We start from the raw sequence: 13,906 nt of genomic DNA, 5'->3' as shown, positions 1-13,906 counted from the left end.
GAGGCTAGGTGGATTGCTAAGTAATTTAAGGGAGACTTGATTGGTGGTATTGTCATGATTGCTTTCTGTGCTACTATCGATCATATATGGAAGGAGAGAATTTCCATATATTCAGGAACAAGACCAAGACTAACCCAACGATTATTAGTGATATCCGGGCAGATGTTGAAGACCAATGCAGGGTTGGGCTGGGCTGAGCCGGGCAGGATTGGGCATGGGCTGAGATATCTCAGCCTGACCTAAGGCCAGGTTGAGCTTGGCTTGAGCTAAGAGGACTTAGGGTTAGACTAGGGTTTTTAAACCCTAGTCTTGTTTTGCCCGTATTCCAAATTCTTCTTTAAAAAGATGTCCTATTGACTTCTATATATAATCTTATCTCAAAGGTCCCCCCCCCACTTCTCTCACTCTCTCTCCCGAGTTGGTTTAAAATAAGGCTGTAAACGGATTGGATTCGGCTCGGATAGTGCTATATCTGCATCCGCATCTGATTAGATATCGGACGGATTCGGATAGTGCTAAACAGATACGGACACGGATAGGGAAACTAAATTTTTATCCATTTACATGTAAATATAGCTTTTCGGATAGCTATAGCCTATCCATATCCGCATCCGTTTAGCTTTCGGACGGATTCGGATAGTGCTAAACCGATATGGACACGGATAGGGAAACGGATTTCAGCTATTCATTTACACCCCTAGCTTAAAACATACTTATTGATCTTCATCTATTGATTTAATCATTTAATTGGCAAGGGTAGCCTTCTACAGAGATCTTCTAATTTCTAATATTGTATATGAATTCTATGTATGTTGATCATATTTTAGCTGTTACTCTCTCCCTGTATTTAACATTTGGACAATAAGAAAGTCCATAATCTAGTCTCTGATCACTAATGGTTTTATTATAAATTGATGATGCAGAGAGGTTTTGAGTTTGATCAAATTACTGAAGTTATTCACTCTCACTCCCAATCACAAGAGTTGGCATTCATGGATCCGCCAATCTATGTAGTGTGTGTTTTTGCACTTTTTTACAATCCAGTAAAAAAAGCTTGTGGCGGATATATAACAGATTTTAGAGGCCCCTCTATTATTACGGAAGGGAAGTTGTTAGATGCAGGAGATACTGAAGCGGCTCGCAAAGTTGCTTTTAAGGCTCTATGTAATGGCAATTTCCTATGGACACGCAGCAATGTGTCAAAGAAGGTTTCAAGTTCTCAAGTTTAAGCAGACCTTATTGGTTCATAAATGGGTGTTCGATCCAACTTATTAAATGGTTTCTAGAAGCCTACAGTATTTATTTTTCCTTATAATTCAGTAACTTCATTTTGCTTTTTTTTGGTAGAAAATGAAATCTATTCAGAAGAACATATTACAGTTTTGAAGTTGAAACAACGTTTGGGGATTGGAATTGGACCAAACTATCCTATCTGAGACAGATAGGGCCATCTGCTAACACTAGTCAAAAAAAGTAACCAGCAGGTGGCGTATAATCACCAAAATACATAAAATTGTAATCGCCAACTCCTTTCTTTCATCCTGTAGACATTGTATCACCTCGTGATTATCACTCTCCACCATGAGCAGGAATATCTCTTTTGAAATGGCCTCCTCCTTATTTTCTTAGGTGGGACATCAAGTCATCACTCATCAACTAAACTTGCGAAAAGTGAATACTTTCAGTGACGATACTATTTGAACTCGAAAGTCATGAATGGAATGATAGCTTTTCTCCTTTGAGTATGTGGTGGTTTTCTATTAGTGTGCCTTTGTCAACTTAGTGGTCCAGAGACCTCGGCATGGGATGGTTGCTCTGTTTGGTGTCTTTACGGCTCCTCCTTTTCACCTTAACCGCCACCCACCAGGAGAATTCGGCTTGTTTGAAGTTGAAGAATCAGGATGAGTTTCAATAGTATAAGAGTGGCTGACACAGTTGCTCCTGCTGGTGGTAGTGCTCAAAATCTCATAGTATAAACAGCTTAGGCATCCCATGCTCTGCTCCTCTGCTTAGTTTCTAAAACCATCAACAACCACTCATCAAAAGAATAATGACAGTACCCTATTTATCCAACTGGTTGTATGGCTTAAGCAAAAGCTCCTCAGTGGGACACTGGTAATAACTCTTTTGAGAACTTATCATGTAAAAAAGTTTTTTTATTAATCACCAAAAATGCCCAACAAGCAAATTATTTCCTATTCAGGACTGTGCATCACCTTTGTATAGGCCATGTAATCAGTCCAAATCCAGGCATCCAGCCCTCTAAATATTACGCTAACCACCGCTGCAGCAATGATATGTCTGTAGGAACTAGGAACCAGATCATCCGCCACTTTGGGCTCCAAAAATAAGTACTGATGATGTGCAGCCTGGAGAAACATTGACTGCAAGGGCCAAAGCTCAGGCTGAGCTTTGTTTTGTGTCACACTCTCTGACTGGCAGGTTACATTGATGCCTGTGGCACTGTGGTAGCACCAATACAGGCTAATATGCCATAGCAGCTGTAGCCTAACTTGTTTTACAGATACAGTAAATGACAGCTACAAGAACTCTGACGTCTCAGAAGATAAATTCAGTTCCTAATAAACATAATTCACGCAAGTTTATGCACCATGGTATCAATAGCTCTTCAAAAGAAAATGGCCTGTATGTTGTAGTGTACTAGTATATGGCGCAGAACATTTTTGACTGGGAAGATAGCACTACAACTTGTCAAGCCTGGTTCGGACTAACCTCAGTGGGACGGTCTCCATTGCTAGCTGCAACAGAGAGGTGCAATGTCATAAACAATAAGGTAAAATTTTTGCTGAACTTCAAAATTTAACACTTACCCAGAGTCTTGGAGTTTTGGGATCAGATTTTGGATGCAGTTTTGATAGATCTGACCGGAAACTGATTACTATAGATACCTGAAACTCAATTGAAAATGGACTGTGCACGGGATTTAGACAGCCTTGTTCAAGATTTCAGCAATACAAGTGGGCATTTCATACAAACAAGAAGAGAAAATACATGCTATGTGAGCCAATAGGCCCAATACACAGTTTTACCTAGATTAAGAACTGTATAACACCAGCACAGGCTAAAGGACTGCTGCAAACTAATGACAACCATAAACTCATTTGAAAAATCACGCTCTGCATCAAAGTCCCCCCCCCCCCCCCAAGCACACAAGAAATACAAACGTTTAACAAATTTCCCAGAAGTAACATAAATGAAGAATCCTCTAGTTTTTTGTATGCATACACAAGATTTGATCTGTTTTTCTCTGGCAGCACAAGATTAAAATTTTCCCCATCCCTTCACTATGAACTATGTGCCGAGATTGGTTCTCTGTTGTGGATTAGACATGTCATATGTGTACTGACAGCAAGTGGTGATGCACAATTGAAATATGATCTTCCACAGAAATCCTTTTTTTCCTTTCTCTTTTGGAGACTGCACTGTAGAATTGTTTTTGGGAAAAATTAAAAAGATTATTCACTATCTGGTTTGGGTTTACCAAATTATCCACCGCATTTTTGTTTAACTAAATTACCCAAAACAAAGATGGGTATTGCAAAACTACCCAAAACAGTGTCCTTCCCTCCCCATCTATTTTTTTGAGATATCTTTTCCTCTAACTTCCTTCGTCCTCTTCTTCCTCTGACCACCAGAGCAATGAAAACAGAAACATATGTAGAATTATCCTTGGGGTTCTCCCCATCGATATATCGCACACTGATATCCTCCGACATTGGAATTATCGTTAAAAATGTGCTTACCGATTCCCATCCCTCTCGCTAGGGAGTAGCCTTGGATCACAAAATAATGGGAACCATTAACGGTCTTGGTCACAGACCGAGAGCTTGTCAGAGATGTCAAAATGCTGTTATCCAAAGTCGTGAACACTATAACCGTTAATTTCATGGAAGATACCAAAGCATCTCAAGAGGAACCCTAGTTCGACGAAACTGACCATCAAAAATTTTTTTTTTAGTGAATAAGCCAACCACTTGTAAATGGAATGAGAAAACGGAAGTTGTTGGGTTTTAAAATGTACGAATTAAAGACTAAAAAAACCAATATTGATAAAAGATACAGATCTGTATTTTAGATCTTTGTTTTATGTGATTCCTTTTCTAAAAATGAAGCTATTACAAAATCAAAGCCGAATGAGCAAAGAAAATGTTGAAATTCATCGGGCCAGAGAAAGCAATTATATTATCTTCCCATGTAAATGAGATAACCATCAGTCTCAAGTGTGATCAACAAAGCCTCAACCAAACCAACTTAGATGGGAGTGCCAGACAACTATTTCTTAAATTAAGATTTTACACTAAGAGTCTAAGACGAGCCACTACTCAGTGATGTTGCATTCTTACAGCAAATTAAGCTATCACTAATAACTTAGTAACTCTTATCAGAGGGACAGCTGCCTAGAGCAGTTGGTGAAGCGTGGTGCGGTAAGCCCATGCTCAACAGGAGGTCTCATGCTTGAGCCTCTTGGCCCTCACCTTTCCCCCTCCTCCCCACCCCACCCCACCCCACCCCACCCCCCCTACAAAAACAAAAAACCTTCTACAGAGTAGGTATCTATCCAAAAAAAAAAACTCTTATCAGATATATCATATAACATGGTTTCAGATGATCCAATGCAAAACAAACCCAGCAGAGGTTCCAAGGTGTAGTTCAAACATTGACCCTCTAAAAACTATAGTGAGGTCTAGGCCTAGCTTTGTATCATTTAGTTCTTTCATCCTAAATGCACAATGTACAATGGAATCCAAGGATGTTTATGATGAGAATTGTAGACATATGTTGTATGCAGAAGAAAATGACAACAAATTTCTGCTTGCGGATTAAATAAGAATGCATGCACCAGAAATATAATCCAACCGGCACAGTACAAGTGAAGATGTTAATTTCTAATGGTTGAATAAATTAGTCCCTAGTTTTGGCCACAGATGAAAAATAGTAAAATATCTAGTGTAGGATAGGTTGGTAAAAACAAGAAACATAAGTCCTTATGGTTCAATGAAAACGTTAAACAAGTAACAACTTGAGATCATTTAAATTTCCGCATGGAAGATAATATCAGTTATGACCTATGCATGCTACTATAAAATATCAACTGGAAGAAAATAAAAGGGCAAAAAGGTACACAGAAACCTAATAAAACAGGTAACATAAAACATACAAGGTTCTATAATGCAGCAAACATAGAGCAGGAAATAAGACAAGGAATTCATGTGAGCAAAGCAACAACTCACCCAGCGAAGACTGTTGGACAGGTCAAAAGACGTGGAAGTATAACATAGATGGGTAGAGTCATGTTACGGCAAACATCTCCATCTGCAATCTGCCAAGGAAGAAACAAACTTGTGACACTAAATTCAATTAAAACAGAATATTCTTGAGATGTTATGTTCCATGCCTGTGTAGTCTGAATAATAGAGGTCTCAATAACAATCTTCTCTCCAACAAGGACGGACTCCACTCGGAGTATATGAATGTCAATTGAGCGTATAGGAACTGCAGATGCTTCTACTGTCAGCTCACCGTTAATAGCACCCAACAAAGAACATTGAGTTGAGATTTTCCCAGAGATCCGAAATCCACCTATCCATTGGTCTCTTCATGTTACAACAAGAAACGTATATAGCAAAAATGGACTTCGAACGGATAACACTAGGGAGGAAGTTAAGAATGGGTTTTGGGTCAGCCGAAACTGATACACTGACCCTAGCAATGACCTAAACATGTCCCAACTCACAAACAGTTTAATGTGGGATAAGGAAGGAGATCATATACATAATTTCAAGGAGAAAATTAAACTTTAAAAAAATTTAAATTTAACTCTTGAAAAATCCTGTTCAAGTCAAATTGATTTCTTATTGGGATTAAATTTGTGACCCAATAACAACTATACCAGTAAGGAAAGCCATGAGCTGTGCATCTATGGACCTACAAAGGCTCAATAATCATACCATAGGAGGACCATATTTGGGTCAACATTGGATCAAGAATGAAGGCCATATCCAGGCCCGAATATATTAATAGAGGGCTGGTCAATACTCTTTCTAGGGTTGGATTCGCATGCTTCTGCTCCCACATCAATGAGAAATGCCAGATCCGTACACTCATCTGCAGATTCATTTTCCTTACTCTTTAAAATGATCTGAGGGATAACAAATTTTACTTTGGAATTTGCCTGTCTGGTGGCTACTTACCCCAATTAGAGATGAAGGAAAGTGCACATTTCCTCTAATTTCTTAAGAAACCAATAAGAGAAAATATTACCATACATGATAAGAGATCAAGGGACAGACCTGATCGCAGTTCAGGAAGTAATGGATGTTTTTGTGTGTCTTGAGTAATATAAAAGATAACCATTTCGGGAGAAACAGGTGCCTCAAGATGATTTCCTGGAAAAAGAAAGGGGTGTGGCTTTGGAAGTCATTTGACGAATATTTTATCTAGTTATGCACAAGGACAATGCACAGAAAAATATGTACTTACCCTTTTCACTTTCAATTATGAATTCCATTGTGGCAGATAAAGATTTATGCAGGTAACCTCTGTTTATATCTACAGTTATCAGATACTTTTGTAGGAAGTAGTAGTCATCCAGCGTTGATAACATATTAATTATTTGGAAAACAAAAGAAGAAACACATTTAATTAGAAGAGAAGATACCATGCAGAACAAATATTCTATGATGATCCAAAGATAAAAGTAACCTGGTAGTGAAATACAATTTTTAAAGAAGAAAGTGTAACACCTGGATGCTGATATTTGCTCCATGGAATGTCTCGTAAAATGGTTCAGAATTATCTTGTCCTTGTTGTCTCAAGGTCATGGAAAATGGTATCTGCAATGAAAATTTTAAATTTCTAACTAGATTGATGAAGAAAAAATATAACATCACAGTCAAAATTATTTAAATCTAAGCTAGGTTGGAAGATAGGAACGAAAGCAAAATTAATCTGCAATGAAAATTTTAAATTTCTAACTAGATTGATGAAGAAAAAATATAACATCACAGACAAAATTATTTAAATCTAAGCTAGATTGGAAGATAAAAACGAAAGCAAAATTAAATATCAGACCCAAATTACAAAGGTAATCTGCCAAGATAAGAGAACATTCAGTAACTTCAAAACCAATCAATGGACTACATACCAAAGTATACCATCAATAGAAATTATTCCAAAACGAGAAAAAGGAAATTAGAACACCAGAGAAGTTGAAGATATGATACATTAGACGTCTCTCTAGCATCATGAAAACTTGAAGTAAAGACTTATTTTAGTTTCAATATGGAATATATCTGGCCTTAATTGACATTATAACATCCCGAAATATGTACAACAAATAATCATCCAATTACTGATTTGAAACTAAAAGCAATTTAAATTTACCAATATTTTTCTTCAACATACTACCTCGTTTGTACCTGAACCTAGCTTCCCAGAAGCTTTAACTTCAACACTTCTATTCCTGTTTTCATGGTGGCATGCACAAATTAGATAATTAGAAGTAGGAAAATGGTATGACAAGAATAAGAAGACAAAGTTCAATCACGCACAACCATTTCTACGGATAATAAGGAATTACATAAAAACCACACCTAATTACAAGAAAGCCCCCCAACTAGAAAGAATACTTGCAAATTAACACCGAGAAGCCTTGAACTTGGTTGATGGGCTGGAAAGCCTGGAATTCTTGGGGTTTGGCTTCCAAAGCCTATCATGTCGATTCAGCCAATCCAATGCTACTACTGAGTACTGCATCTGCATTAATTCTGCTATTAGAACCTAACCTGGCCGTGGATGCCATTTGTTTTCTAAACTAGAGTTTGTTTGCCCAATGGAAAGACTTCTTTCTATTTATAGTTAAAGGGCTTAGTAAAAGTCTAGTTTCTCGATAGGTGGTAGATATGTTGTTTACAACTGGTGAAATCATCATCAATTCTGATTATGATATTCTAGTTAAGTTCTCTATTTATTTTTATTTCGATGTGGCACAATGTTGCATGTTTGCTTTCATGGATTGAAGCTCAACAAGGTGTTTTTGATCCTGGAGCAAATTTATGTATGTTAAAACCCTCTCATCTACATTAAAATATTGTCTTTAAAGGGTTGCAAAATAATAGTTCGTTAAAGCGTTCGGAGCTACACCAACAGTGCAGCCACAAAAAGAGTTGAAAGAGGTCAAACAAGATGAAGAACTTGTTGTTTCTACTAGGCCTACCATGGCAGTTCAGCCCCTTCGAGCAGAAAATGGACTTCTTGAAGATCCTATTGAATGAAAATTGCTCATTCCATGAGTTCATTCTTTCCCATGTCAGCCATGTGTTACCCTGGTTTATCAGGATAATAGCCTAAACCAGCCTGTGTTGCTGCCAATCAATTTGTTGATTCCTAACTTAGGATTAGGATTGGCTAGCAGCATCAAGAATCGACTCCTTTATAGATACTGGAATCCACACAGAAGCAAAGCAACAACATATTTTATTAATCAAAACAGTGAGTTACCATAGAGGAGTTGATTATTGTTATTGGTGAAGCCTAATCTCAGTTTTATCCAGGAAGTATAGTTGATTCTTTCCCAAAAACGGCGTTCCTATATAGGGGTTACCTCATAAGGTGGTGGTGTGAGGGTTGTGTAATTTCTTCGTCAGAATAGTGGAAGTTCTGGTTTATCGCTCGGCCGTGGACGTAGCCCATCTTGGGTGAACCACGTAAATCTTTGTGTTCGGTGTGCGTGTAATTCTCTTTCATTTTTCTTTTGCAAATCGCTGCTCCGCTGAGTTGTTGATTCTTAACAAATACTCTTTAGAGTACAGGAATCAGCTCAGTTGTTTGAGTCCCAATTATACAACTTTCTAAAAACTAGCTCAGGGAACTAAAGTAGAAACTACCTTAGAAACAATTAGAAACTGAAAAACAGAATTGCTGCTCAGTCTAACAGCTACAAGAAGTTGCAATCAGACTCTAGAACCTTATAACAGAAATAGAGACCAATGACCTTAGCTGATACTGTTGGAATCCTTCTAGAAACTCTGGAAAGAGGGTTAAATCAGACGTCAATTTAGGAATTTCCTCCCTTTTCTTCCTGCCGGCTTCATCAAGCTGCCTTCAAGAGACTATGCTAATTTATTTGTTAATAAATTAAGATTTTGGTTTTCATTATTTCAAAGTAACTTTGGGCAATATTGGCCAGCACTGTTCAGGAATCTAAAATCTAATTGCAGGGGAAAAAATGGCATGAAAAAACTTCAATTTTGAAGGCATTGCCGGGTAATAACTAAAAAGAAATGAAATAGTAACTGCCACCTATTTTGTTAGCGGTTGGCTCCAAGTAGGTTCAATTTTAACCCTCCTGATTTTCTAATTTCACCACCTTTGATGGTGAAAGTCTCAGACCTCTAGTGTTATCATAAATTGAAAGAGATTACAACCCTCCTGCAACTATAAGAGCCCTCACCAGTTTAACTACATTTCTATGTTCCAATTTATGGGAAAATTTCAATGGTCATTAATTCCACCAGTAGATAAAAGTTGGGACATATTAAAGTGAATGGACTTAAGGAGTGGCTTCCATAAAACCCCATTATTCAACGCCAATGAATGGAAATCATTGAAAAATATAAACAGGCAATACAAGTAATTAACTACTTGGACTGTTAAGTGCTTCAATCACCTTAAGGAGAGTTTTTATTTTGGTACCAACTTTTGTTGTTTTCTTCTGACAGGTAAAAAAAAAAAAAAAAAAAAGAGTATCCAGTGCAAAAGGCTCCCGCCACAACGGGGTCTAGGGAGGGTCATAATGTACACAGCCTTAACCCCCGCTTCGCAGAGAGGCTGTTTCCCGACTCAAAACAATATAACAACCTTACCGTTGTGCCTTGGCCCTCCCTCTTTTCTTCAGATAAAACTGTTGTATTAATTTATTAATGTGAAAGAAAGTAGAGCATTGGAGCATCTAGAGATAAGATACAAGTTTTCTAAATCAATGTGGATAAGTTAGTGTTGGTTTATTCTCTTAGTCTTTATGCTGTGTTTTCACTTTTAGTTGAATGACTAGGATCAGTTACATGGTGGTGGTTGTGAGTGTGAATGAAAACACAAGAGCACTTATTTCACATTTGCTTCTGATCTTAGCACAATGGTAAGGTTGCTCCATTGTGACCTAGTAGTCATGGTTTCGAGTCGAGAAACAGCCGTTCTATGAAGTTGGGGTAAGGCTGCATATATACATTTTGACCCTCCCCACAGTGGCGGGAGCCTCGTGCACTGGGCACACCCTTTATATCCTTCTGATCTATTACCTACCTGAACAATATACCAAAAGCTCTAGAGGAGCTGATGGAACGTGTAAAGTCAGGGCCTTTAACCAACCCATACAAGGCTGGCCCAATCTAGTGCATGTCCCCAAGGTTTGATCCCACCAAGCACATAACAGGATCTCCCAACTGTGATTTATTCCAGCCCAATAAAAGATGCTGCATTGTTAGATCTCTTTATCAAAGTACTGATTTCTTTCACTAATGCAATGCCAAACAATATTAATTAATGTGGTTATCTCTTGCTGCATCATTATAACAACCTTCTTTAGACCTTTCACTTTATTTTCGTCGAATACAATTGTTGTACAAATATCAGTAGTAATGCAAAAAATGGAGAAGTAACAAAATAAAATGAAAATGTTAAAATTCCTATTGGCAGTCTTACTCGTTAAGGTGGATTCTTAAGAGAAGAAATCCAATTTCATTCAAATGGAACTCTGAACAGCAACTAAACGGATACTTACATTATGGAGATGGGCTTTACAACGCCATAGAATGACTCGATTACCCCAGCCGTTCCACCACGGACCTTCAGCAACAACAACAGTAAAAGCAGAAACACAAAAATAAGAAAACAAAGATCCAGTCTTTGGAAATTTCAAGAAAATGAAGAATCTAACGGATATGATGAAATTGTACCTGCATGTTAACGGTTCCAGTGGCAGTGAGGCGAATTCCTTGGTGATACATCGAAGAAGGAAATTTTGTGATGATTTTTCCTTCAAGAGGTTCCTGATTTGAAAATTATGCAGAAAAATATAGTCAAAAGGTTATGAACAAGAGAGAGAGAGGGGGCTAAACGATGTTCACTCAAACAAAGATAACACCTACAGAGGGGCGATAGATACGGTTTGATCGAGATAGTTTAAGCTCAATCGACATGACGACGACGCCAGAGCAGAGCAAGAGAGTCCAGATTCGGGAGCGGGAACTACAGTAGAGAAAGAAGTGCCCTGAGACACGAAATTTTGCCAGAAAAAACAGATTTCAAGAAGGTAGGTGATTTTAATCGATCGTGCGGGTTTTAAAAAACCGATTCAATTGAGATTGATCGGATCTCAATTGGCTATAAATCAGAATCAGCCCGGCCAACATGATCCGATTTTTAAATCCTTGTTAGAATTGGACTTTAAAGTTCAAACTTTGAGCTGGAGTGCTAGACCGGTCCTGAAACAATGTAGATGCCCTCCCTAATTCTGAAACACCGGTTTGCCTTCCAACTAAAAAATTAGGAATCGGATCGGTGAATTGGTCGATTCATATTATTGGAATCGATTGACACCGATCCTGATTTCCAGTGATACCAATCGTTTGTGCTTAAATTGGAATCTGATCAGCCGATTCAAATCGATTTGGCCAAGGTCCCAGTTTCGGTCCATACGGTTAACATTGGTCTGGTTTTGTGTACACTTCATCGACTAAAAGCATCACTGGACTGGAAGAAACATAAAATAATTCAAAATGACCTAATAGTAGGATTTCAAAAATCGTTGAATCGGATAGGGAATCAGCCAGGATCGATTCTCATTTCTTTCGTTCTGAATCGGCATATTCACACCTAGATTTCTATGATTTCTGCCATCCAAACCGATTCTAGGTTTAATCAGACCGATTCTGGTTGATTCCGATCCGATCTCAATGGAATCGTTAGGGATCAATTTCGTCACTAATTCCTGGTTTTAAAACCCTGCCTGACAGCCTAGTCCAGTCTCCATTGATTATATAATTTAGGGGTGTCAAAAAAACCCAGTCATCCCGACCCGACCCTAACCCACCCTGAACTCGGATAGAGCTAGGCCGGGCTGGGTTTAGCACTTTGCTGGCCATGGCAAGGCCAGCCCAACCCTTTATTATATAATATAATATATATATGAAGTAAATGAAATAAATATGCAAGTCCAGTAACAGTAGACGATTTTTAAAACCAGGTCTGATACCAGTAGGCCTTGTACTGCAATTTACCTACTGTTTTAGGGTGAACGGTTCTTGGAACTAAGGGTAACCTATATATATATATATATATATATATATATATATATATATATATATATATATATATATATATATTATATATGTATGAAAACTTCTCCCTATATTAATATATATGTATAATGGGCTTTATTAAGTGGGTTGGGGCTGTGTGAATACAATGGGTTTTGTTAACTAGGCTCACTGGACTTGTATGGGCTGTTCACTATTCAGGGCCAATCAGGGCTGCACCAGGCTTGGAAAAACCCTTCTAGGATCGAACTGGGTTGAGGATATGCTTGGCCTTGAGAGGGTCGCGCTGGGCTTTGATTTAGGTTAAGACTGCCAAAGTTGGGCTTGGGGGTTAAGGCCAAGCCCGGCCCATTGATACCCTATTATCCGTAGTCCATAGACGTCTTAAATCAATATGCGTAGTGGTATGAGCATAAACCCATACACTATCACTCGTGACATTCGAATTACAAAGATCAAAGGGCTGATAAGCAAAAGCACTGTCGTTGTCATATATTAAACAAAAAGGTTTTTCCCTCCTTCGAAAAAAATATATATTATTTTAAGAGAGCAAAAAATGTAAAATTATAAAGGGAAAAAGAACCCTAATTGATTGCGTTGTTCCTATACCTAGATACATGAGCAAGTAAAATTACCATTATGATCTTCCTAAAATAAAAAATCTCATTCGTATTGATGCCCTTACGCACACACTCATTGACCCACGTTGGTGCAAGGACTACACTGTCAAACAGCGATGTCTTATCCAGTTAGAAATTATTTGATACCCTGAGGGTGTCAAGGGTTTTTTTTTTTTTCAAATACCTCCCTCAAACTGCCTTTTAAGTATAAATGCACCTGTGAATTTTCACTATTTTCAAATGCATCTCTACGTTCCAAACTTTGTAACATTTAAATCCAGTCCATTATTCTGGGATGTTAGAGGTTTGTTTTTAAGGAATGTACTTACCAAAATACCTTTAGTGAGAATTTGGTTTCTGATTAATACATAAATAACCTGTTCGATCCTTCCAACGAACGGAGACGACCCCGAATTCAATTGGATTTTAATCCTCTCCATTTCCTGATCTGATCTGTTAATTCTCTCGGCAGTGGAGATAGATCGAGAAACCATAACAGCAGAAAACATCTTTCAGAAGCCCATGTTCTAAGTTCAAAACCTTAACTAGCTGATCGAGCTGCATGACATTTAAGCGGTACCATGTTTTTGTGAACTTTAAAATGGATGAAGATTTGTTCTTAGAAATTAGTTGTCATATCTCCGGCCCTCTTATTAGGAAACCATATATATTGCAACTTCTTTCTTATTGGTTCCATATCTCTCTCTCTAACTCAGCTCTCCATGTTTTACTTATTTTCAATTTCTATCCTTGTCTCTTTCCCTTATTCTTTGCGGTAAATGATCTACCCTCTTTATCACACCCTTCCTCTTTTTAGGAAACCATATATATATTCCAAGTTCTTTCTTCTCTTTTCATCTCTCTCATTTCTTCTTCATTAAAAGACCTAATAATATATCTTTATAATCTTATCTCAAAGGAGCCGCTCCTCTTGTTCTATTCGTAGGTGTT

At 37.9% G+C, this 13,906-nt stretch overlaps 1 protein-coding gene across 2 annotated transcripts; it reads right to left on the bottom strand.

The window, feature by feature from the left end:
* Positions 1 to 2,687: 2,687 nt before the first annotated feature.
* On the bottom strand, positions 2,688 to 11,313 carry LOC122644626 (vacuolar protein sorting-associated protein 26C-like). 2 transcript variants are annotated; one of them, XR_006330427.1, is made up of 11 exons: positions 11,166 to 11,313; positions 10,974 to 11,066; positions 10,799 to 10,863; positions 7,429 to 7,483; positions 6,765 to 6,854; positions 6,502 to 6,586; positions 6,312 to 6,407; positions 5,417 to 5,601; positions 5,253 to 5,341; positions 2,832 to 2,909; positions 2,688 to 2,759 (listed from the first exon to the last, which is right to left on the bottom strand). XR_006330427.1 is itself a non-coding variant. In XM_043838006.1 (11 exons), the coding sequence occupies exons 1-11, from the start codon at positions 11,214 to 11,216 to the stop codon at positions 2,703 to 2,705; spliced, it is 966 nt and encodes a 321-aa protein (XP_043693941.1). In that variant the 5' UTR covers positions 11,217 to 11,313; the 3' UTR covers positions 2,688 to 2,702. The 2 variants fall into 2 exon arrangements, 1 of the variants encoding a protein (XP_043693941.1); XM_043838006.1 differs by having other exon boundaries at positions 2,832 to 2,931.
* Positions 11,314 to 13,906: the final 2,593 nt, after the last annotated feature.

The sequence above is a fragment of the Telopea speciosissima genome, chromosome 11, assembly GCF_018873765.1.
Source record: "Telopea speciosissima isolate NSW1024214 ecotype Mountain lineage chromosome 11, Tspe_v1, whole genome shotgun sequence".
NCBI classification, from domain to species: Eukaryota; Viridiplantae; Streptophyta; class Magnoliopsida; order Proteales; family Proteaceae; genus Telopea; species Telopea speciosissima.
The sequence above is the reverse complement of the archived record's forward strand: the minus strand, read 5'-3'. Positions and strand labels throughout refer to the sequence as shown.

Bases quoted from the DNA above. Each gene is read 5' to 3' on its own strand.
- LOC122644626 (XM_043838006.1), bottom strand. From the start codon at position 11,216: ATGTCGATTGAGCTTAAACTATCTCGATCAAACCGTATCTATCGCCCC. The intron at 6,587-6,764 runs GTGTTACACTTT...TTCCTACAAAAG, and splicing joins GAGCAAATATCAGCATCCAG to TATCTGATAACTGTAGATAT. The intron at 5,342-5,416 runs GCATGGAACATA...CTTCCTTGGCAG, and splicing joins CTATTATTCAGACTACACAG to ATTGCAGATGGAGATGTTTG.